At 46.1% G+C, this 25425-nt stretch overlaps 1 protein-coding gene across 5 annotated transcripts; it reads left to right on the forward strand.

Annotated features, from left to right (window-relative positions):
- The first annotated feature begins 4322 nt into the window (after window positions 1-4322).
- Window positions 4323-23250, forward strand: SNX11 (sorting nexin 11). 5 transcript variants are annotated; one of them, XM_063137778.1, is made up of 9 exons: window positions 4323-4415; window positions 11137-11234; window positions 11643-11694; window positions 14228-14314; window positions 17186-17286; window positions 18715-18813; window positions 19749-19961; window positions 20964-21101; window positions 21804-23250. In XM_063137778.1, the coding sequence occupies exons 3-9, from the start codon at window positions 11671-11673 to the stop codon at window positions 21988-21990; spliced, it is 849 nt and encodes a 282-aa protein (XP_062993848.1). In that variant the 5' UTR covers window positions 4323-4415; window positions 11137-11234; window positions 11643-11670; the 3' UTR covers window positions 21991-23250. The 5 variants fall into 5 exon arrangements, with proteins under 5 accessions (XP_062993848.1, XP_062993851.1, XP_062993852.1 ...); XM_063137781.1 differs by having other exon boundaries at window positions 11140-11234; XM_063137779.1 differs by lacking the exon at window positions 4323-4415 and adding an exon at window positions 4418-4503.
- Window positions 23251-25425: the final 2175 nt, after the last annotated feature.

A 25425-nucleotide genomic window follows, 5' to 3' on the forward strand; every position in this document is an offset into this window, starting at 1 on the left:
AACCGCTTTAGCCCCACGCTGCAGCATTAATTAATTAAGTCCGCGCAAATTTACGCTTAAATAAATTGGTTAGTCTTTAAAGTGCCACAACACATTAAGACGTTTGAACATTAACATAGCAAGCCTTTCCCAACCTATAGTATGGGGCTACTGAGCTGTATTGGCACTGGATTTTTTTTGGTATGGTTAAAAACCAAAAGTAAAATAAAACAACAAATTTCACACGAAATAAACTGTGAATCGGGATGGTGTAAGAGCCGGGATGGAGCAGCACAGAATGGCACGACCCCTTTACTTTTTTAAATAAATGCCAAAAACAATGGCATATGTTAGAGATACTTGAGAACAACATTTTATGACTGAAACCTTTGCAAGATTGTGTTGTTGTTGTTGTTATTAACCCCACAATGCCCAGAACAGAATGGCCTGAAATGGCAACTTCCAAGTGAGCCAAGCCAACTACATCCACCAGTCACACATGACTAGATGGGTTTGATATAATAAACTACAAAACTTCCACGGAAACCACGTTTCAGTAGCTGTTCTGGGCAACAGTCCATATTCTGGGGGGAAAAGGCCCAGAATGATAACTTCCAAGTGAGCCAAGTCAACCAAACTTATCAGTCACACATGTCTGGATGGGATTGATATAGGCTACAAAAGTTCTACAGAAACTACATGTTGGTACCTGTTCCAGGCAATAGTCTATATTTGGGGATGGGACGGGACTGGAATGGCAACTCTCGAGTGAGCCAAATCAACCAAACTCATGAGTCAGACATAACTACATGGGACAGATGCAGCGAACCACAAAATATCCATAGCAACCATGTTCAGATACCTGTTCTGAGCAATCATCTGTATTCTGAAAAATGGCCCAGAATCATATTCTGAGCTCCCACTTATCCAGAGCAGGTTGGCTGGATTAGTTTCATTTGAAGAAGAGCATGCTGAAGACTTGTGGTGTTTTTATACTACTTTTTGGCAATCAAAGCTGATTGTGTAACACATCATCATCATCAAAAGCAACCCCAAGACAAAGTCTAATAGTTCAATCCTATATATGTCTGTTAAGTAGTAAACCCTATTGAATTAATGGGTTTTACTCCTAAGTGTATATAGGGCTTCAGCCAAACAGTACAATCCTATATATTCATATACTGTAATTATTCCATTTAATCTACCTGTTTGTTTTTAAATTACTTCAAGTGCATTGCTTTGAACATTTTGAACATTTATTCTTTGTAGAAAACTATACCAGTATTCTAAGGAGTCTTTTTTAGTTCCACCTCCTTGAGAAAGTTTCTTATAATAAGTTATTTTATATATCCATATCCTATGCATTATGCTCTTTATACAGTCTTCTGTTGGAGATTCTTTCCCTCCGCAAGTTTTTTTGCTACTACTATATGTGCAACTATTAACGTATTCCCTTTCACTTTATGTAACTATGGGATTATTTTATTCAATCTCCCTAATATAAGTGAGTTCAACAGTACATGCAGTCGGATCTTCTGCATATGTACTTGGAAATTAGTCCCACTTAAATGAACATTTACTCCCAAGTAAATGTGCTGAGGACTCCAGCATCATTTGGCTGACTACAAGTATAAGGTAAACATTTGTGTAAACAAGTGCAGTTGTTTTTCCTTTGATAAACATTAGAGATTACGTAATAAAGGGAAATGTATCATATGCCTTTGAACACACACTTACTACCTACCTTGATTGCCCTCCACTCCCACGATTCCTTGACACTTAAAATGTAATTTATGCCTGTTTTCACCCTTAAAAAACAGAACTCAGAAAAGCACTATGCAAATAGGAATAGATTTGTTTTTGAATTATTTGAATCATGATGGGTGAGGAACAGTTTTAGCCCCTATTCTGAACATTCCCAGGTGCATCCCTGAGATCCTTGTGATATGGGGTGGGATACAAATGTCTTAATAAATAAAATAAATAAAATAAAATGTTCTCCTTCATGTGAATAGCTGCTATTTGTTTCTAAAAGGAAAAGGAAAGCACTGCACTTAAGGACACAGCTCAAATGAAGGTAGGGCTGTCGTCAAAGGTAGGCAGGGTTGGGCGTTTGCAGAGGACTCCCACCCCAGCAGTGTCCACTGACACAAGCCCCCGGGGACTTGCTCCTCCTCTTTACCATTGCAACTTACTTCTTCACCGGCCTCTTGCTTTCATTCAGGCAGACTCCATAATGAGAAGGAGGAGAAGCAGATGGCACTGGCTACTTGCTCACTGACTCTCTGCCTGTCAAGCAAGCAAGTGATAGCAATGATGTGAAAGAGGAGGAGGAGTGGTAGCAGCTAGTGACACTGGTGGGGAGAAGGTAGGCCCACTAAGGGAGGGGGCCCACTGAAGGTGTTTTGCCCTAGGGCAGTGGTTCTCAACCTGGGGCGCTCCAGATGTGTTGGACTACAACTCCCAGAATGCCCCAGCCAGCTCTGCTGGCTGGGGCATTCTGGGAGATGCAGTCCAACACATCTGGAGTGCCCCAGGTTGAGAACCACTGCCCTAGGGCCTTCAGAGACCTGGAGCTGGCATTGAGTGAAGGCATCCTTTCCTCTCTGCTTGACACTGGATGCCTCAGCTCTGTGACAGGGATCCCACAGAGGGATGCACTATATCTCTGAGCATAAATATGTACAAATGAAGGTGGGGCTGTCCTCAAAGGTAGGCAGGGTTGGGCTCCCACCTGGCCTTGCTATATACAGGCGGTCTCTTACATTGCACACATCATCACGGTGGGCATGATGATGAAATAAATTTGGAGGCATTAATTGCTTCAGAAAAACGTATTGTCTTGCTTGCTATATGTTTATAATGGCTTAGCACCATTCTCTAGCTTTAGGGGGACAACCACCACCTAGTACATCCAACTTGGGACTTTTCCACTTTGAAATGCAGGTGCATGTTAGAGGGAATTCAGTATCGGATTGCTTTCTCATGTAAAAAAAACCCCATTTCTACCCCTGAAATATTAGCAACAGAAAGAATTCTAGTCTAGCGTTCTCACTTGTGCTTTGTTTTCATGTACAAGGATTATAGAATCATAGAATAGTAGAGTTGGAAAGGGCCTATAAGGCCATGAAGTCCAACCCCCTGCTGAATGAAAGCATACCTGAAAGATTGCTGTCCAACTGCCTCTTGAATGCCTCTAATGTGGGAGAGGCCACGACCTCCCTAGGTAATTGGTTCCATTGTCGTACTGCTCTAACAATCAGAAAGTTTTTCCTGATTCCAGCCGGAATCTGTCTTCCTGTAACTTGAGCTCTATTCCATGTCCTGCACTCTGGGATGATCAAGAAGAGTTCCTGGCCCTCCTCTGTGTGACAACATTTCAAGTATTTGAAGAGTGCTATCATGTCTTCCCTCTATCTTCACTTCTCCAGGCTAAACATGCTCAGTTCTTTCAGTCTCTCCTCATAGGGCTTTGTTTTCATACCCCTGATCATCCTGGTTGCCCTCCCTCTAGCTTGTTTGCATGCTTCTTGAAGTGTGGGGCCCAGAACCTGGATGCGATACTCAAGAAGAAGCCTAGCAAGTGCTGAATAGAGGGGGACTAGTATCTTGCGTAATTTGGAAGGTATACGTCTATTAATGCAGCCCAAAATAGCATTTGTTTTTTTTGCAGACACATCACACTGTTGGCTCATATTCAGCTTGTGATCTACAATTCAAAGATCCTTCTCGCTTGTAGTATGAGCCAAGTATTCCCCATCTTGTAACTGTGCATTTGGTTTCTATTTCCTAGGTATAGAACTTGGCATTTATCCCTATTAAAATCCATTATCTTGTTTTCAGCCCAGCTCTCCAGCCTATAAAGATCACTTTGAAGATTGTTTTCTTATGGCCAATATGACTGCCTTTGTATTCTAATTCATAAAGGCACCCAGTATTTGCATGTTTACTTGGAAGTAAATTCCACTATGTTCAATGCCGATTACTCCTAAGTAAATACATAGAACAGCAGCCTAACTACGCAATCCCAAGCAAGTTTAAGTCCCCAAAGACTTAAATGGAACTTACTCGCGTGAGTGAGCCCCAATGAATTCCGTGGGATTTTACAAGAGCGATAGAACCAGCAGCAAAAAGGTTTGGAATACAGGATGCATTCCACAATTACGAAATCCAAAAACATAATGAAATTTCATCCCTACAGGCTATTACTTCTTGCTTGGGAAAGAAACTACATTTCCCATCTGCCCACGCGCCCTGCGACTTGCCGCGGAGGTGGGGTCACGTGGGAATCCGATTTAAAAACAGTGTGTGCATCTGTGTATAACTGTCGGGCTTGGCCATTCTTAAAGGAGCCGCATCACGAAGAGCACCTTGGGCGGTGTTGGAAGAAAACAAACAAGACAGTAAGCAGAAAGGAGGAGGCGCTTGGATTAAGGGTATGAAAGATAAGGGAGCGTCAGAGCTCCACCCGTTAAAAGCATGCTTTAAAAAGAGAAATAGCGTGGAGAGGCGAATATTCAAAAGGTAGGAAGAAAGAGTAGCAAATGGGATTGTTAAGCTATGAGGTGCGGGATGGCAGGCTGCAAAGAAATACATTGTCAGGTGGAGGGGTCCCAAGTGGTTTGGTTGCTGGCGGGTGGTGGTCCGACTAGTAAGCCCAGAAACTATGAATGAATGCTGGGCAGGGCGGAGGCGGAGAAGCGCCTCTTGGCTCCGAGTCGGTCGCGTTCTAAACCCGGGCATTTCCCGTTAGAAGGATCTCGGGGGACAAGCGAACACTTTCCTCTTCCGTGCATCACGGTAAGAGTTGCTGCCGTTCAGGGTTCGACTGCACAGGGCTAGATGGACCAGATGTTTGTAGTCTGTGTCAGGGAAGCTTCAACTTCAAGAGACCCTTGACGCTGCCCCTCCTCCCGCGTCGCTGTACTAGGCCTGTGGGCATTTCATAATTCTTGTATTCTTTCTCTTGCTGCTGTAGGTAGTGACACGCGAGAGCGTGCAGCGTCCAAGCAGGACGCACTGAAGGAGCGCATAGAAGCACACTTGACGCACCCTGTCTACTTGTGTGCGTATGGTAGCATAAGAAAAGGAGGTGCTTCTTTGCTTGTGGTAGAAGGGATATTAGGGTGGGACACAACAAAGGTTTCTCCCCGGAAAATCTAGCCTGGACCCAAATCATTTTTTACAAACACAGACCTCTTCAGTGTGAACAGCCACGAGTAGCTACTACAATTTAAGTGAGGATTTTGGCTCCCAAAAAGGGGGAAGGAAACAAAAACGGAGAGGGTTTGTGATTCTGCAAGTGGGCGTGCAACAGGGTCAAGTAACTTCTGGTATGCAGGGACGGGCAGAAGGTAAGATCAGGATGTACTGCCAGAATTCTGGGTCACTTGCAGCAGATCAGCAAAGGGGTCTGACCCGAAATGTTTAACAATAATAGGAACAACCTGATCTTTTCCACCTAAATTATGCAGCTGAAGTGAAGGAACCTTGGGGTAACCAAGAGTGAACTTCTTTGTGAAAGGACATTGAGTTTAGTTCAGTTCTGATACTGAAAACAAATTCCTGGACTCTGGATGTGTTGAGAGGCACCCTGTTCTTTAATTCTCAATGTATGTCTTTTTCACCTGGTCTCCACTGGTGGAACTTGGGATGCTAGTAAATACAATGTAGATCTAACAAGCCTGAAATCTGCCCACCTGTGATATCTGCCCACAAAGCACCGGGAGCATTGTTGTTTTTGGGGTAAGCAATAAAATTAACCAGTGTTGTTAATCTCTGGGTGTGTCTGTGCCTGCTGCTGACCTGATGTCGCCCTGATGGCACCCAGTGAACATCTAGTAAAACTTGGAATTTAAACCAGGGACATTTATCATAGTTCCTGCTCTTCCTTGTGGTCACACTGGGATGTCTCCTTGTTTCCACGACATTGGAAATGGAATTAGGGGCTAAGCCCTGATGGAGAAGGGCTGCTGAGGCAGGTGTTCAGGAGAGACTTGAACTGTAAAAGGAGCAGACTGAAAGTTAGGCAGAAAATCTATGTACAGATTTGGGGATATGACTTTGCCTTGGCAGGTGAACACCTCGTGCTCACTGCTCAGAAAGAAGGTATTTGAGCAGCAGGAGTGGCAATTGGGACTGAAGGTGTTCTTCCGTGGCCTTTTCTGTGAGAAGCCCCCTATGGCAGGGATGGAGAGTGCACCTATTACATAAGAGCATAAGAACACCAATGATGGATCCGATCACACAGTGACCAACCAGCCGCCGTTGGGAAACCCACAAGTACCCAACCTGTGGCTTTCCAGATGTAGGACTACAGCTCCTACCATCCTTGGCCATTGGCCGTACTGGTTGAGGATGATGGGATTTGGAGTCCCAACAACATCTGGAGAGCCACAGGTTCCCCATTCCTACCCTATGGATTGGAGTAGCTATAACTGGCCCCTCTTCACACACATGGACCAAAATATAACTTTTTAATATAGGTGGGGCGGGGTTCTTAAGGGTGTAGCTGACACAAACATTTTGCCTTTTTATGGCATGTGATTGTTCAAAGGTCACTTGTAATGACCTTTTGGCTGTGCCTCTACAAGATGAAGGGTGATGTTTACTCTGGAATAACTGAAGGACTTGTAAAGAATAATGGGGAAGGACTTAGCTGAGTTAAATTGGTCAATAAACAGTGGAGAGAACTCCTGCGATACAGTGTTTTGGGCTAGGGGAACCATCCCTGAACCATCTGCACAGGTAGAGGGTTTAATCCCTTGCCCCTGTTGTATGTGACGGTTCGGAGATGGAATTGGGTTTGGGCAATGCACCCCCAACTTCAGTTCCCTCTCCGCAGGTCCTTTAAGCTACTAGGGCAGGGGTGCAAAAATGCGGTCTGCAACCTGTGTGACCCACCCGAATCACCTGCATCTGCCCTTGCAGTGACACTTGTCACCACTTGCTTGTCTCTTATAAGAGGTTGGAGATAAGGGCTGGGGGGGAATTGGGGGCTCAAGCAGGGCTGCTAAAGCTTTGATCCGGGCTGCTTCTGGGTCACTGGGGAAGAGAGAAGGCTGTTGCACCTAGGGTGTCTGCCTGCTTAGCAGTTTAAACAGGTTATGTGTGGGTGGGGGATTAATTTGGATTGGCCACCCTGGGACACTGAGGACTTGTGCCTGCACTCCGTGCTCTCGTGTTATTTAAATATTTTGGGACCTCTTCCCTCCCAAAGCCAATATTTTTTGCATATTTTCGGCATTCCTTAGGTATGTAGAAACAGCCTCCTTTGATCTGTTTGGGCCTCTTTTTTTGCTGCTGTAGTGGTAGATGTGGAGCTAGTCACTTGCTTTTAGGCCAGACAGTCGCATGACCCCCTTGCTAACTGATTAAGCTAGCAAGTTAACCTAGAGGGGAAGGCACTTTGGACTTGATCCCTATGTTCTGGGAGAAAAAAAAACTAAAAGAACTGAGAATACTCAGTTGATTGATCCATCTTCTGAGTGGCTCCTTCTCTGCTCCCTACCCAAAAGAGTGCTCTGAATTACAAAATACGAGGCGTTTGTCTTCTCCACTTGACGTAATGATTAAGCCCTGTTCTGCAAGACAAAATGCCTGAGCATTTATCTACGATTAACTTCTCAAGAGAGCTCTTGGCATTCAAGCCTGTTTGCAATTCATGGCTTGTGATATTGGAGTCCTACCCCATACTCTGACTGTTTGGAAATGGCTGTGGTTAGTCAGAGGTGAGGGAAAGCTTTCTGCGTGTGCTCAGATACATTTATTTCTCAGCTTCCACCAGGGCTGAATCCTGGTGAGCCATAGCTGAAATTAAATCCTAAATCAGCCTTCCCCAACCTTGTGCCCTCCAGATGTGTTGGACTGCAACTTCCATAATTTTCAGCCAGCAGGGCCAATGGCACTGCTGGCTGAAATTTATGGGACTGCAGTCCAGGACATCTGGAGGGCACCAGGTTGGGGAAGGCTGTCCTAAATATACCTGTTCTTACTACAATCCTCAGAGCTACTTGTACATTAGTTATATAGGGCTGGATACTGCAAGTTGTTATTTTTTTCCACTGCATATCCATTTCTAAGGCCTGAGGGCATAGAAATCTGTCTCAGAGGGGCAAAAGAAACATTTAGGTTATTCAGTATCTCTTAACTGCCTTCATATCCATCACAATGCCCCTTCTGATGAACTTTTGTTTATAGAAGCTTTGAAAGTAAAATGGGAATAGTGCTGTCTCACTTAAGACTGTTGAGAGATAAGACTTTGCAAGTCAATAGAACTGTTATCAGAACAATATGAGGACATATTAGCTTAATTAGTACTTGTACCTGCTAGTTTGCTGAAATCCGGGTGGTCAACTTGTGACCTCCGAAATGTTTTTTTCCTCAGAACTCCCATGATCCTCACCATTGGCCATGCTTGCTGATGGGACTTGTAGGCCAAACCTTCTAGAAGGCCACAAGCTGCTCATCCCTGGATAAATATATAGCCATCCCTCACCCAAGGGGACAGTTAGCATAAAGATTCCTATTAGTTCACAGTAAACTATTCATTGGCTATCAGGAGTTTTTTTTTTCTGACTTTTCTTCTGTAACAGATTTTTTTTCTGGTAAGAAAAAAAGACAGAAGTAGTGATGGGGAAGCATAGGAGAGCTAGAAATCGACAGTGATACCTGAACACACATACCCTGTGCAGTTCTGTGAATGACGCTATGCGATTGTAGAATTGAAGCCTTGTCTGGAAATCCCCCTATTCTTTCTAGCCCCACCTGACACACAATCTGGCCCTGGATTCAAACCTGACCAAATCTCCCAGTGATCCTGATTGTAAACTATCCTGCCATATGCATAAAATTACTTCCTTTCCTCTTTCAGCTAGTGGTGAAGGTAAGGCTGAACCTTGCAGTCATAGCCCAGGGCCCTGCACCCCACCCCCAAACGACCAGTCAGAGAGTGGCAGGTGATGAGGGCAACAGAAGGAAACTCCATATTATTCCTTTAGTCATGAGGGCTGCTAGGATTTAAGTGGCTTTGAAATGCGAAACTGCACATGCACAAAGGTGTGTGTTGTTGATGTTTTTAATCAGTTCTGGCAAACAGTGTTATTGTTCTAACATAGCAGAAATGAAGAAATGGATGTAAAGCCTGGGATGGTGGTTGGGGTGGGGGGTGAAGCAAAATGTTAGTTGTTTACTTGACAGCTGTCTAAAAGGGGCTCCCATTAGATGATTGGGACCAGAGTCTAAAATTCCCTATCTGCACTGCTGCGCTCAGCTGCTAAAGACTTCTCAAAGGCACCATCTGGAGGCCAACTCAGATGTTATTGCAGCAGCATGATTGTAGTTGACAACTGCTTCTGTGTAAGATCAGTATCAGGAGTTGCCACCACTGGGCACTTGTGGAAGCCCCTTGCCTCAGCAGGGCTCCCGCTGCCGACCCTGGAACTCCTTGGGGCTGCTTGTGCTCCTCTTTGCTGTGCCTCCCTGTTGACTCTTAAGCAAGTGAGCAGTGAAAGGCATGAGGGGGAGCAGCTGCCGCCTCTGCTTGCTCTGCCCTCTGCTACTACGAGCCTGTGCGGACGGGATGCAAAGAGGGAGGGCGTGGAGATGGGCAGAGGCAACAGCAGCAAAGAGGAAGTGGGCACAGTGGGGAGGAGGCTCACTGAGGGCAGCTTGCCCACCTCTCCCCAAAGCACTTGGGGTACTGAATGGCTGCTGTAGCATCTGGAATCTATTTTGTATGTGGGCTGTCTTGGATTGTGGCATGAGCCCATGTGCCAGTGCAAGACCTCCCATGAGGACGACTCAAGTTGGCATTTGTCATGCTGTCAGGTCCACCAGGGAAGGGAGCTGATTCCAAATGCTGCTGCTGCTGCTGCGTGGAAAACTGGCCGCATGGAAGTGATTTTCATCAGCTGCAGTGCTGCTGAATTGGTTTTCCTGGCATTGGGATGCTGTGTGTGTGTTTGTGACTTACTTAGGATCTATGAAGTGCTTAACATTCTTTACAGTTGTCACTCTTTCAACAACCCTGTGAAAAACGTTACTTAATTCTAATGAGGTGAACGGAGGACAGAGACACTTGTGATTGTGTTGTATGTCCTATGGGTAGCCTTCCCCATCCTGGTGCCCCCCATGTGTTGGACTATGAGTCCCGGCTGGCTGGGGATGCTGAGAGTTGTAGTCCAACACATCTGGAGAACACCAGGCTGGGGAAGGCTGATCTAAGAAAGAAGGTACTAAAACCGGGGCCTAGGCAAGCTAGCCTGGCTAAAGGGCAACCCTGAGATAGTGACTTACTGAGGTGAGTCAGTGGCTGACGCAGGGCTTGATCCTAGGAACTCCAAGACAATGTCCAACTTTCACTGTGGCCACATTTTAATGAAGCTTCCAAGTGTGGCTTAGTTTGGGCCTGGGTACTCTGACCTTTTAGGGTTGCCACCTTGCACACCCTTGCCTGGCACTGGAATAAACCCCATTGATTGTGTCAATACCGATGTGCACAGGAAGGTTGGTTGCACATCTCTGTGTGGGGCCTGGACTGGCTTGGGATACACAGAGGGTCTCTTTACCTTGAAAAGCATCTCCAGGGCACAGTTCCCTTGCATGTCCTAAGCTGAAGCCTGAAAGTGATGGCGGACAGCGTTTGCTTTCTCCTTGGGGTGCTGGCTTTATGTAGGCAGTGAGATTGTGGGATGTGGGGTGTCTGCTTCCAGGCAAGCATCTTACCTTCTAGACGGGACACTGTCTCGTGTTGACTGGACTGAGGTCTGGGGAGAGGGGAAATAATCTGGTTGGTGAAAGGTTATGACGGACCGGTTAAGTCATGTAAATTAAAACAAAGTGGCTTGTGTAGCATAATTCTGTTTCTGCTAGTGATGGGGAGGCGATGAGGACCCATGCAGGGCAGGAGTGAGCAGAAAATAGATCTCCAGATGATTGGGACTTCCAACCCCCAGCATTCCTGGCCATTGACCATCCTGGCAGGGGCTTTGGAAGATCTATCTTTTGTCCATCCCCGATGCAGGGCACAAAAGCTCCGTCTCTGCAATCTTACTAGGCCCCCTCATCCCCCTCATCCCCCTCTGCCCGAAAGATTGCCTGCATACTTCAAGCTGATCTATTTATTTTCTGTTTTCTTTTTTCAATCCCACTTTTCAGCAGCTCCTGTCAATGAAAAAAAATCAGATGCAGTCCCTACCCTGAGGCTTACAAACTAGAAGAACACGACACCCAAAAGAAGGAAGTGGAAGATAAAGGTAAACTGATCTCCCTCCACTACAACTCACCACTTCCTTCTGGCCCTGTCAATCATGCATGTATATTTGGTTGGGCCAGGCTGCCATTCCCTTGTTACGGTTTCTGCATGGATAAAAATGGAGCAGCTAGTCCTCTAGTGTGGCAGAGACCAGAGTGCCCTTCCCCTTATTTCTGCAACTCTGGGATATAGCCACAAGAACTAGAAGCATTCTTCTTCTTCTTCTTCTTCTTCTGAAGTGAAATGTGCAGGAAACTGATTTCTGCACCACCTACTCCGTTTCCTGCCCTAATGAGCATTAGATCAGGCTCCAATTCTGTTTAATAATCTGCCGGATGAAGTGCAACTGGTTTATAGTGTCCACGTGCACATGGGTGATAACTGTTTATCCTTTTCTTGCCCTGTACAGATGCTTCCCTCTGGGCTGTGGATGTAGGATGTTAGAACATCAAGAACAAGAGGTAAGACCTCTGGCATTAGTAGGCATGACTCAACCCTTTCCTGCGTGCACGCTACAAAAAAATGACAGACCCACAATCAGCATCCGAGAAGGGAAATGACTTCCAGCAAGACCAGAGTTTGATCTGAGTATGGCCTAAGAGGAGGAAGAGGGCACATACTTAGCTATGTCTTTTGCCACCTGCATGGCAGTTGGAGATGAAAATTGTGTCGGCATAGGCAGTCATGTGCTACCTCCAGTATCTGAAGCAGTAAGCCAGTGTGCACCAGTTGCTGGGGAACATGGGTGGGAGGGTGCTGTTGCACAATGTCCTGCTTTGTTGGTCCCTGGCCGACAGCTGGTTGGCCATTGTGTGAACAGAGTGCTGGACTACATGGACCCTCGGTCTGATCCAGCAGGGCTCTTCTTATGTTCCCAAGACGCGATGACACTTTTCTTCTGGATGCCGTTTCTTGGTTTCATGTTCAAAGTGACACACAGAGCGTTTCATCATTAGTTTGCCTGGGTCAGAGTCCCAAAAGGTTCATGCCCCCTCCCCAAGTCTGTTGCTCTCCTCCCTCCCTCCACACATACATAGATAGATGTGCCCTGGTCTAGAGAACCACAAGGGTGGCAGAAGGTTGGATGTATATAACTGCACCTGTGTAGTCAAACTGCTTAGGTATGACACAGGGCTGCTTGGGGACCCTCTTGGGCCACGTAAGACATATGCCATTCAGTTTGAGTGTCCCAACGCATGCATCCAGTACAGCAAGCCCAAATGTAGAAATCTGTTAGAATGGTACAGTCACAATGATTTCTCCCAGGTTCCCCCATGGATTCAACTCCTCCCCATGTTATACAAGCAGTGATCACAAGCCTGTAACTTCTTCTTATTGCCCCAGATGGTGTGAGTCAGATGCTGCATTCTTCTTTCTTTGGGGCTAGTTCAGTTGTGGATTCAAGTTCTACCATGCTCTCCCTGCCCTTCATCATCATCATCATCATCATTATTATTATTATTATTATTATTTACATTTAAATACTGCCCCATAGCTGAAGCTCTCTGGGCGATATACAAAGATTAAAAACAGTGAACATTAAAAACAAATATACAAAATTAAAAAGCATAAAAACAGACAATATCCATTTAAAAACTACTATTCTGGGGTCAGTTAAGAAAAAATTCAGCATATCCTGTTAAATGAGTAGGGGAAAAGTCTTGACCTCGTGCCGAAAAGATAACAATGTTGGCGCCAGGCGAGCCTCGTCGGGGAGATCATTCCATAATTGGGGGGCCACCACTAAAAAGGCCCTCTCCGTTGTTGCCAGTCTCTGAGCTTCCCTTGGAGAAAGCACCCAGAGGAGGACCTTAGATGTTGAGCGTAGTGTATGGGTAGGTTCGTGTCAGGAGAGATGTTCCGTCACGTATTGTGGTCCCAAGCTGTGTAAGGCTTTATAGGTTAAAACCAGCACCTTAAATTGGGCTCAGAAACATGCAGGCAGCTAATGCAAGTGGGCTAGAACCAAACCTTCTGGTTCCAGTTATCAATCTGGCTGCTGCGGCTTCTGAACCATCTTCAAAGGCAGCCCCGTTGCAGTAATCTAATTTGGAGGTTACCAGAGCATAGACAACTGAAGCCAAGTTATCCCTGTCCAGACAGGGGTGTAGCTGGGCCACCAACCGAAATTAGTAGAAGGCACTCTGTGCTACCGAGGCCACCTGAGCCTCAAAGGACAGATGGTTCTAGGAGAACCCCCAAGCTATGAACCTGCTGCAACCCCATCCAGAACAGGTTGAACACCCATTCCTCCCAGGTGAATGGGAGTAGGGGACTATACCTTAGAAACTTTATTTTTATTAACACCAGATCTTCTCTGAATACCAGAATTTGGGGTTACCCCACGAAATTGATTGACAAGCAGGTTCAGAATGGATTCAAGAAACTCTCTTCTTATAAGCAATGATTAACTTGTACTAAATGGCTTCTAGGTTAGAGTGATTTAAAAAGTGGTTTAGACCAAGGATGGGGAACCTGTAGTCCTCCAGATGTCAAATCCCATCATTCTTGACCATTGGCTATGTTGCGTGGAGCTGATGGGAGTCCAACAACAACCAGAGGGCGCCAGGTTCACCACCTCTGTGTTAGACAGAGACATGGATGGGTCTTCTCTCAGCAGCTATTAGCTTTCCTCTGTTTGCTGCCAGCATCTGGTACTCAATGGCATATTGACTCCATGTTCAGAGGCAATAAACCTCTGAGTCCCAGACTCTGGGAGCAAACAAAGGAATGCTGTTCCCTTCAGGCCATGCTTGTGAGCTTCCTGGATAAATCTGGTTGGCTGCTGTTGAAACAGGATGCTGGACTAGATGGTCCCAGGCTTTTTCTACATTCCTAACCAGTTTTTGTTTGTGCCTTATATTCTCCATCCTGGGAGACAGGGCGGGCAGGACTGTAATTATCCAACCTACCACAGACTGTGGGAAGATTGGGATTGGTGTTGGAATTATGGAGTTCCTTACAGGCCCTTTTCTCCTCTCTCTCCACACCCAGGAGCTAACCACCGTGCGTGTCCAAGATCCTCGTGTACAGAACGAGGGCTCCTGGAACTCTTACGTCGACTACAAAATATTTCTTCATGTAAGTATGGAAAGGTGGGAAGTGAAGGCAGTTGGAAGAGCAGCAGTTTGAATCACTGGGAAGATGGTTTATCGTCTTATGCAGAAAGACCTATTTCTGCCCCTGGATTTTATTTGGACGCATTAGAAACCAGTGAGGATCTGTCTGCGTTACGTATTGTATTGCTGTGCCGTGGTGGAATTTTGTACATCGTTTACATGGTTAAGGGTTAAACTGAGGAACAATCTGCAAATAATAATTGTGATGCAATAGCACCCGCAGCTGGTTGAGTCTTCCAGGAGGAGAAATGCATTGGCCGGGTATGTCACCTCTGAATGGTATGTCTGGACTCTCAGAGCTTGCCATGATAGATGCTTTCCCATGAAGCTTAATGGTGGGAGATTCAAGATAGATAAAAGGAAGTACTTCTTTTTATAGGGCATAGTTAAACTATGAAATTCACTACCACAAGATGCCATGATGGCCGCCAACATGGCTGGCTTTAAAAGGAGATTAGAGTAATTCACAGAAGGAGAAGGGCTCTCAGTGGCTGCTAGTCATGATGGCTCTATATTGCCTTCAGTACTGGAGGCAGTATGCCTCTGTATGTCAGTTGCTGGGGAACAACAGCAGGAGAGGGCTATTGTGTGGAGCAAATTTCTTCTTCTGTTGATATGTAAAGGCCTAATTCTATTCCTCTTCTATACATTTCAGTCAAGGCGTTTGCAATTCTTAGCTTTACTTATAAGCCAAGCTTCTCTTTGTCCTTGCCACTAGCTCCTCCTCCCTGTAGTCCTCTTGTTTGGGGACAGGCAGGGACGTCTTACTTGTGCCTGTCCCAAAGCTATGGAGAAGGCCAGAAGCATCAGGAGTATCTCCTGGTGCTCCTTCCCATCTCGAAGCTGCTGTGCAAGTGAGAGGCAACTCCGCCTCCCTCCCAAGCCCTCTTACTGTTTGGAAGTGAAGCAGTGTTGTCTTTGCACTGAAGCCTGGCTTATCCCAGGCTCTGCGCAAGGGCATGGAACCATACCTCTAGCTTCAGCCCTCTAGCAAGTGCAAAGGGAAGGAAGGCGGAGTTTTCTCTCACTCGTGATGCAGTTTGGAGGAGTAAAGCAAGGCAAGTGAGATTTGTGCTGCTGCTGCTGCTTCCCTTCTTCACGACGCAGTGCCAAGACACTGCCGGGAGCCCTGCTTCCACCTGCCCATTCCTGCTGCGATCAACAACCCAGTGACACTCCTTTCTGGGTTGTTTATCATGATGTCTGAAACCAGAATTATAAGTTGTTGGGCAGGAACAAGCCAGACTTGTAACCCACAGTTTGTTCTTGGGTTACAAGTCTGGCTTGTTCCTCCCCGTTCATGGACAGCAACCCAGGAACTGAGCATCCCTGGGATGTTTAAGCTCAGTGGGAATCAGCATTCTTGCTTGCATGTCATTCTACCAGCCCATGGGTTAATAAAGTGTGGGTTGTTGTGACTTGCAAACCCGGTGTTTCTCTGAATCATAATGGCAATGGTTACATCCTGGAAAGCCAACGGACGCCAGTTGATCAGCTTCTTCAGGGTTTATTTCAAAGGGCACATTTGTTCTTGGCTGCTCCCCTTCCTTTGCCAATGGAATCATGGAAATACATTGTTGGAAGGGACTTTGGTGGTCATCTAGTCCAACCTCTTGCTCAGTGCAGGACTATTGCACTGGCAGCCTCCCTGACTGATGAATGTCCAGCCTCTGCTTAAATATCTCTAGCAAAGACAAATCCATCACCTTCTGAGGCAGCCTATTCCACTCTCAAACCGCTCTTAGCATTTGGAAGTTTCTCCTGATTAGCTGGAATTTGCTTCCGTACAATTTCTGCTTATTTATTCAGAAGGGCAGGGATGGAACCGACAGAAAGCAGCTCTTCGCCATCTTCTCCATGTCAGTGCTTCAGATATCTGAAGACAGCAATCATGTCTTAACTTTTAACTCCTTGCCCTTCTTTTCTCCAGGCTAAATATATCAAGCTCTTCCAACTATTCCGTAAGACTTGGTTTCCAGATTCCCTCACTATCCTGGTTGATCTTTTCTTTGCCCCTCCTACCCCTTTCCCGGCAATCCAGGTATTTTGCCTGAGAGAAAGAATGAAGCACAGCCATTGAGTAGTACCAGCGTTGATAGAGCCAAACTAGCTGTAAGGGAATTGAACTGTGCTAGTTGCTGGGCTATAAACAAGTGACCTCTGGAAAAACGAAGGTCTGCCATCCTGAGTTTATATGATGACCTTGGGGATGGCTAAGAGCCAAACCAGCTAGGGGCCCTGTCTGCAGGTCCAGAGACTGGACCACGAGATCATGCAGGTGAATAGGGGTGTCTAGCGGCATGTTGTTGAATGTGTCAAATTTCCTGGTGTGTTTGTCTGGCCGTGGCTGGAGAGCAGAGTGCTGGGCTAGCTGAATCTTTAGTTTGTTCCCCACAATTCCATTCTTATTAGGGCTCTCTTCCCATTGAAGAATTCTTAGTCGATTAATTGCCTGCCTTTAAATTTGCATGTTACCAAAGCTTCCTTATAGGTGCCTCCTTGAGAGCTTGAAGAAAATGTAAAACTACCAAAAATCTGTTGCTATTTATTTCTAAAGGTATCAAAGATGGTCATCCTTTTAATACCAACATAGACTCAAAACCCAATAATTCCAAAGCATGTTCTTTGTTTACTCGTCCATCTGTGAACAAAAGCTTCAGTTGAGTGCTATAATGTGTGAAGTTCTATCTAGCTCTTCTGGAGCAAAGGGTTTGCAGTACTAGTCCTGTCTTAATGTAGTGGCCAGCAGAGGGAGACAGTTTGGAAATAGAGGCTGAGATGTTTGGGAGGGGGAAAATCCCATAACAACACTGTCTCTTCTCTCATTATACAGACCAACAGCAAAGCCTTCACAGCCAAGACATCCTGCGTGCGCAGACGGTACCGTGAGTTTGTGTGGCTGAAGAAACGGCTCCAAAAAAACGCTGGCTTAGTGTAAGTGTGAAATGGCAATCTTTTTCAAGTGGCCCTATGTGCTCAATTGCCAGATCTGCTAACCCTTTGAAAATGTCACAGTGGAAGTTAGAGCCTTTGCCAATATGTAACTCTCTGAACTGAATATAAATCTAAGTGGGACTTCTAAATAGGTTGGATGAAAGGGAGCATTTAAAATGTGCTTAAAGCATAGCATACAGTCGGTGGTGCAGGGTCCCAGAGCCCATGAGCCTCCTAAATGACCACTCAGAGAGCAGCAGGATAAAACTCCATTTTATACCTGTCATCATGGAGCAGGATTTATACTTGTAGTGATGATGATAGTGCTATGATTTTAGTGAGTTTAAAATGCAGAACTGCATACGCTCAGATTTCTTCTTCTTCTTACGATTGGGAAGTAGTTATGTTACTGTTCTAACATATCAGGTATGTAGAAGCTGTTGTAAAGCATGGGAGGGTGGTGGGGAAGGAACATGAGTCGTGTGCTTCACAACTGAAGTAATTAGGTGACCCATCTAACCTGCCCCCATAAGATCATTGAGTTCAAGGCCTAAGATTGCCTAGCTGCACCACTGCATCTGGTTATGTTTTTAAGGCTGTAAGGAGCCAGAGCTCATTGACAGAGCGCAGGCCTTCCACGCAGAAGGTCCCAGGTTCCATCCCTGAATTCTCTAGGTCAAAGGCATAGCAGTGATGGGGCAGTGTCCCCCGACTCTGATTTTGGGGAGCTTCTGCCAGTCAAAGGAGATGACACTAGGCTAAATGGACCAGTCGCTCAACTCACTATAGGGAAACTTTTTGTATGTTTTGTTAGAATGTCAGAGGCTTGAAATGGACCTTTTGTGGCAGCCACACTCTGATGATGATCTAGCACCGTTTTGGTGCCCTACAGATGTTTTAGACTCCCAACTCCCATTAGCCCCCATCAGCATGGCCAGTGGTCAGGAATGCTGGCAGTTGTAGTCCAAAACATCTGAAGGATACCAAAATGGGAAAGGCTGATCTAACATCTTTAAAACTTTTCCGTGAATCCAGCTTGCTTGGCTTAGTGCTGAGGACCTTTCTAATGTAGGAGCTTCAGTTCGCAAAAGCGCTGAGTTTTGGCAAGGAGAACTGTCATGATCGAACGGTCCGGTCCAGCTGCTGGGAAACTTGTATCTTGCTTATCTGCTTAGCTACTGTTGTCAAAATCAAATGAGCCACATGTTAGCTGCACTGGAAGTTCTTTCATTCTTGATGGGAACAAAGTACGGGAGGTAGCTGGTAGAACCGCTACAATTCCAGAGTTTTGACTTCTTTACAGTACACAAGAGGATGGGGTATAGCTGGACTCTAGCTGATAGAGGCACTCCCACCCACCCCGTTCATGTGGAAGCAGTCTGAGAGGGTTTTCTTTCTTTTATCTTGCCACCCACCCCCATCCTCCAGGCCTGTTCCAGAGCTGCCAGGGAAATCCACTTTCTTTGCAGGCAGCACTGATGAATTCATCGAGAAGCGCAGACAAGGACTTCAACAGTTCCTGGAGAAGTGAGTGGGACATGTGGGGTCAAGGTGGTGGAGGGCTGAATTATGACTCTGGTCATTTGCATACGGAGAAATATTGAGGTCTGTTGGGTCCCTCCAGGTTGGTCTTCATCACCCGATTTAAGCTGGTAGGCGAGAAAGTGGGGTTGCAGCATGTCCTCTGGGGATCGTGTACACAAGAACAGTTTCCTCAGTGTGTTCCACTCCCTTGAATCTGTTTGCCTCCTCTTGTTTTTTAGTGTAGGACAGGGGTGGGCAGCTTGTGGCCCTCCAGATGTTTTGGCCTACAATTTCCTCATCCCTCACCATTGGCAATGCTGTCTAGGGCTGATGGGAGTTGTTGGCCAAAACATCTGGAGGGCCACAAGCTGCCCACCCCTGATCTGGGATATAAGTGAGCTTTGCTTTAGTTGCATTTCTTTTATATGTAGTTGATCACCTCCCCCCCCCCCTCTTCCTTCTGTTAAGAAGTGTGGGGTATAAACTGGAGTCTTCCCACTTTTTACTTGGGAGAACTCTTTTAAACTGAAAGAGGGCCCAAACTTATTACTACTTTATTTAATTAAATGCCTCATGAAATAAATTTCAGCATTGTAAAAAACTTAACAACGGCGCAAAAAATACAAATAAAATCCCTTCCAAAAATTAACAATGTAAGACTAATAAACATGCCAACAAAACTAAAATGACCATCAGATATTGAAAGTTTCTTTTATTGTGGTTTCATCGATTTGTTTTTAGGCTTGTTTTAATTGAGCTTATTTTCATCTTGGTTTTATTACCATTGAGTGACATTATTTTGGTGGAAAGGTGGGAAACCAAATAAATCAATATAACGGGGAGCTCCAGAGCCTGGGTTTGGCTATAGAGATCTGACCAGGCCCCGCTAGATGTGTGTTTAGTCCTTCCCATCTCCCTTTCTCCACTTTCCTCTCTAGGGTCTTGCAGAACGTTGTACTCCTTTCGGACAGCCAGCTCCACCTCTTCCTCCAGAGCCAGCTCTCTGTGCCGGAGATAGAAGCATGTGTCCAGGGCCGGGGCCCTCTGAGTGTCACAGATGCCATTCTCCACTACGCCATGTCTAACTGCGGCTGGGTGCAGGAGGAGGACAACCATTCCGTTTGGCTGGCCAGAGGGGACTTCAGCAGCAGGTAAACGGAACGAACGTGTGAGGGCAGTTCTTTCCAGATGCTGAATATTGGGACGCGAAGCCATAATACAAACATCCCAGTCGTCTTCTCCCACCAGTTCAGAACTGAAGAAGGAAAATCCGTATTTGGGCTGGTAAATCCATTGCATGTGAGCTCCGTTCCGGTCCCTTCTCTCTCCCCAAGAGAGGACAGGTGGAGTAGATTAGCACCCAACACCCCAGCTGGGTGGTGCATTTTGTTTCTTCAGTAATTGTGTGGGCAGGACTTGGGATGCACAAACCTCATCCAGGAAATTGTGAGAGCCATGGGTAGAGCTCATTCGATCCTTTCAGTGGTTCTCCTACTGCAGGCTGCTTTAGTAGTTGGATTGCATCCCTTTCCCATAACCTAAAGAAAATTATGATTGTTCTTGAAAGGCTTTTTGCCTTTTTTAAAGGATGCTGTTTTGCTGGATCTGTATAATACACTCTACTTCATTTTCTTCAGTGGGGCTTTGATCACAGAGTAGACTTAAGGCTCATCTACACCAAGCAGGATATTCCACTATGAAAGTGGTATGAAAGCGGTATATAATAATTATATCGATATATATATTTGTTACCGCCTCTCCCTCCGGATCAAGGCGGGGTATAAAAGGCAGGGGCCACACTCCTGCTTCATAGTGGTATTGAAGTGCACTGACAACTGTTGGGGCCCATTGACACAGACCATATACCGCTTTCATACCACTTTCGTTGTGTTATATCCTGCTTGGTGTAGATGTGTCATGGGCCCCAACAGTTGTCCGTGCGCTTCAGTCCCACTATAAAGTGGTAGTGTAGATCCTGCAGTGCATTTCAATACTGCTATAAAGCAGTAGTGTGGCTCCTGCCTTTTATATACCGCTTTCATAGTGGAATATCCTGCTTGGTGTAGATGAGTCCTTAGCCTTGACTACTATTCCCCCCCTATTTCATGTGTTTGTTTCTCCTCCCTCTCTTCATCCCCCACCCACCCACCCAGGGCCGGCCCTACGATTAGACAGAGTGAGGAAGTCGCCTCAGGCGGCAGATGCTGGGAGACAGCAGCAAGGTGTTGGAAGAGAGAGCTGTATGCCACCCGGCCTGCCCTGCACCCCCGAAGTGAGCCTGCGGCCCTCAGGTGCAGTGGAGGACACTGTCCCATTGCCAGTATTGAAAAAAGATTCAACTTCCAGTCCAGTCAGCTTTTGCCCATGACAAGGGGAAAGGGGGGAAAGGGTTCTTTTCCTCAGGCAGCAAAAGGTCCTGCCCCACCCTCCCCAAATTCATAACTGTGCTTAGGGCTTGGTCAAAGCAGCTTCACCACACTCTCCAAGAGGTGAGCCCTGGCATCCTTTGATACTGCAAGGGATTCTTGGGAGCATCCTTTGATGCTCCATTCCAGTGGTGGCCGGGACTGAAAGCAATGGGGGTGAGGCCAAATACCAACGTATGGTAGCTTCAAGCTCTTCCTGCTGGTAACGAAGCCTTATGAGAGGCATTTCAACCTTTAAGGAGGGGGAAGAAATCACACAAAAGCAGGCAAACCACCAAACGTTAGGTGTTTGGGAAGGGGGATGTGGGCATCACTGGGGGATGTGGGGAAGGGGGTGTGGCCCTCTGGCAAATCCCATAGGGTGAGACTGGGACCCAGGCAGACCAGATTTTAGCTTGAAGGAACATATTTACACTACTAATGTAAAGTTGTTCCCACCGTCATGCTTCAAGGCCAAGGACCTCTGGGCAATAGAGTTCTGTGAATGAGCCAAGGATTTTGAACACAGCATTCTCTCTCCCTCTTTCTCTCTCCACTGTCTCGAAACCCAACCCACCCTTTCTCTAGTGCACCAAGCTTTGACGGACGGAGCCATCTTGCCCAATGCTCTGTGGAACCCCTCCCCCACTGGAGTGATGTCAGCATGGAAGACAGCCAACTGGAGAGTCCTGATTCTGAGGGAGATGAGCAGCCGCCAACAGGGCTGCTGCAGGGCAGCTCTGTGGCATCCACTGACCTTGTCAAGGAACCATGAGAGCAAGTAGGATGTGCTTCAAGCTGTACATTGACCTCTGGCCCTCTCCTGGAAATGTACATTGCCTGTCAAAACTCCAGAGCCTGACGCTTGTGCTGTCACTGAATCCTGGAGAGGACAACCAAGCCTGGACCAGTGGGATGCTTGTGAAGCTCAAGCTGATGCTTAGAAATACTGACGTAGCTCCAGATGCTACAGGGCGCTCCTGTTCTTGTGGCTTGATCCTCTCTTGTAGAAAAACAGAGCTGGCTTCCAGCAAGGGCTTGTCAGTTGAACGCTTCCTCCCACCTTTTGTAGATTTTGGCAAGCCATCTGAGGCAGGAAACCGCTGTGGTTTTGTTTTGGCTGCATTCTCTCTCCCCCCCACCCCTGCAACCCCCTGCATCCATAGCTGGTAGTGCTTCTCGCAAAGGCCCAGCTGTCTTCTGTTATCCTGTAGGCGTGTCAGAACTGCTTCGCCTGGGGTTGGACTTCCCTTTGTTACACTGAGCCAGAGAGCCCACCTGCTGGCCACGGATGCCAGGCCCACATCTGGGTTCCCCTGGCGGAGCTGTGTGCAGCTGGGATGAGCGGCTAGGCACCCTCCCCAGCTCATTAGCGCTTGAGCTGTGTGTGTTTTGTCTGTGGAAGTCAAACTAAGAAGGGCATGTTAAAAAGAACGTAGAGTGGGAAATGGAATGTTGTTCTGTAGCCCTCTTACATGCTTGATGCGTGTTTGGGGGAATTGAATTTCCTGTTGTATTTCATTGCCTTGACAGCACACACACAACCAAACAGGTTGATGAAACCCCATCATGCACTCCAGAAATGAAATACTGCTCTCGGCATGCCCTCACCTTTGTATCACGCCCCCCACCCCCACCATTGTCACTCTAGAGGCGGCAGAGCAGAAATCCTCTAGGCTCCAATACAGTACCTTGCAAAGTCCTTCTCTGACTTGCCCACGCTTCTTCTGGGTTGGAGAAAACAGAACTGAAAACAACGTGCTCAACCTTTTTCTCGTCTTTGTGCCCCCATCCCCAGTTTGATGCGCTACACGAGAAGGACTTCCGATGATACCTGTTTCATCTTTTCCCCCCTTCCCCAACACCCACACACTTTTTACTTGAAAGGGTAGCAAATGTTTTGCCCCATAAATTGGAAGGAGAAACTCAAATGTTAGGGGAATTTCTACCGGAACCACATATTTACTTTGGAGGCTGTGATTTTAAAATGGCAGAAAAGCTCCTTTTCCTTCTCAATTAAAAGCACTTGGTCTTTTTTCATATCTTCTTCTCTCCCTACACCCCACACCTATCCCAATAAAATGTACAGGCAAGTAGAACAACTATTTCACTAAACCTTGATCATAGCAAAGTTCCTAATTCTCTATTTCTCTTCCTCCCCAGCCTCACGTGGTTATGGTGTATTTTCTTTTTATGATACATTTCAATGATCATAGAGGAGAGTGGAGGACAGGAGAAAACGCATGCAGAGAGAAAATAGCCATGCTAGAATAACAGGAGCTCCTTGTCTTTTGGTGACATTTCCTTCTTAAAATGGTGATATGCAAGCCATCGAGAAGCTGAAGAAGAAAGATTCCCCCCACCCCACACACAGAGACTAGTCAAGATGGTCAAAAGGGAGATGTTTAGTATCAGCCCCTCAACTTTTCAGTCCTTGTACCTACAGGTATTTCTCTCTTTACATGGAGTTGTGGCACAACAACATCTTATGGGAAATATACCTTTTGTTCTGGATTGGTCCCTAAGCGGAAAACACAGTTGCTATGAGGTCTTTAAGGAGAAATGAATGAAGATTGGCCCAAGTTTAAACAGCATCACCAACTGGTAACTATAGGTTTACAGCTTCAGTGATATATTGTATAGCAATCCTATCAATTACAAATTCAGACATACATCCTGTCAGCCATTGACTGCCTCTTCCAATTACTTTTAACTTGGAATGTAAGCTACTAGGCATTCTTCACATACACCCATGGCAGTGGGGGAGTCGCTGGGGTTAATAGAGCAGCTGGGTGGGTTTGGGCCAATTGCAGAGGTCTTTCCCATCCTAGTAGGTGCCAATTAACTAGGAAAGACTCATGTTACTGGTCTCACCCATGTGATGACTTCATTCATACATGATCTCCACTAGCAAGGGTTTTGCAGCACAAGGGAGTCACCTTGCTACATATAGCAGGTCCATATGAAGGAGGCCCTAATAACACACTGAAGTGTGCATGTGAACTTAACGCAGGAGGAAGGCTAGCATGTGCAAAAATAACAAATAACACTTCAATATCAGCACTTCTTTCTCCCTAATCTAGGAATGTGAGATTTAACCTTTTCTCTTCAGGCAGTGCTTTGATTTAAGGCAAAATTTAATTTTTGGGACCTGTTGTGCAATTCCCACACCAATGAATAATCTCAGCAAACCCCATATCCCTAGTAGAGTGTTTGGAAGATAGTAAATTGATGGAAGATAGTTCAGACACTTGACCAAAGAAATGGGTGAGTGAAAAGGAGAGTATAGTGGAGTCAATCCAGGTAATGAGAAGTCTGGGAGATTTTAGTGTCCTTGGTGGGGTTTGGGTTAACATTTAATAATAACCAGCCCTGAATATGGCAGCAGGGAAGGCCTTCGGTAATTCTTTCCACTTCTCTCTCTCTCTCTCTGTGGGGGTGTTTGGTGATGGGCAGTGTTTCAACTAGATTTCAGTGGGAATGGGTGGGTTTACTTTGTTTAAACTCCAAAACTACTTTAAAGGCTGATGTATCTGGAGGGGAAAACATTTTTTTCTTATCTAAGTTGGCTGGGACATGAACCTGCGGATGTAGTTTTCCCTCTTATTGCATTAATTGGAATTATTTGCTCAGTAAACCATTTTCCGTAGGGGACATGTCCTCTTCTTGTGGCCCGTTACTTCCTGGATTACATACGTGACAGTGGTGTATGGGCTGCTGCTTGATGGGGGTCCTGTTTTATAGCAGGGAGGCTATTATGAACTTCTGATCTATTTCAGCTTGATGATTCATCTCAGTGTGTCATAGGGGTTAAGAGACTGAAGTCCCCAGTTTGAATCTCAGCCATGAACTCAAGTAGCTTTAGAGACTGATTGATTTAAGGGCATGTTTATAGATAGAGCAAAGTCCTACAACTTCCAGCATGCCCCAGCCAGTAGGAGTTACATGGTCTGTCTTACCATGCATGGGATTGTGCCCTTAAAATATTTTCATCCCACTCCTTAACCAAAAAGGCTCCCAGAGTATGCAGTTAGTGAAACAAGACAGTCTCTGTCCACAGGCTTACATGTAAAAAGACGCGACACACAAGGAAAAGGGGAGGGGAAGGGAAGAGGCAAACAGGGCTGCTTCCCTTCCCATCTCCCTCTGTACAGCCGGTTGGAATGACTATGGCGATGCTACTATGCCTTGGCTTTTCCTCCTTATCTGC

Source organism: Elgaria multicarinata, chromosome 11 (assembly GCF_023053635.1).
Source record: "Elgaria multicarinata webbii isolate HBS135686 ecotype San Diego chromosome 11, rElgMul1.1.pri, whole genome shotgun sequence".
Lineage (NCBI taxonomy): Eukaryota > Metazoa > Chordata > Lepidosauria > Squamata > Anguidae > Elgaria > Elgaria multicarinata.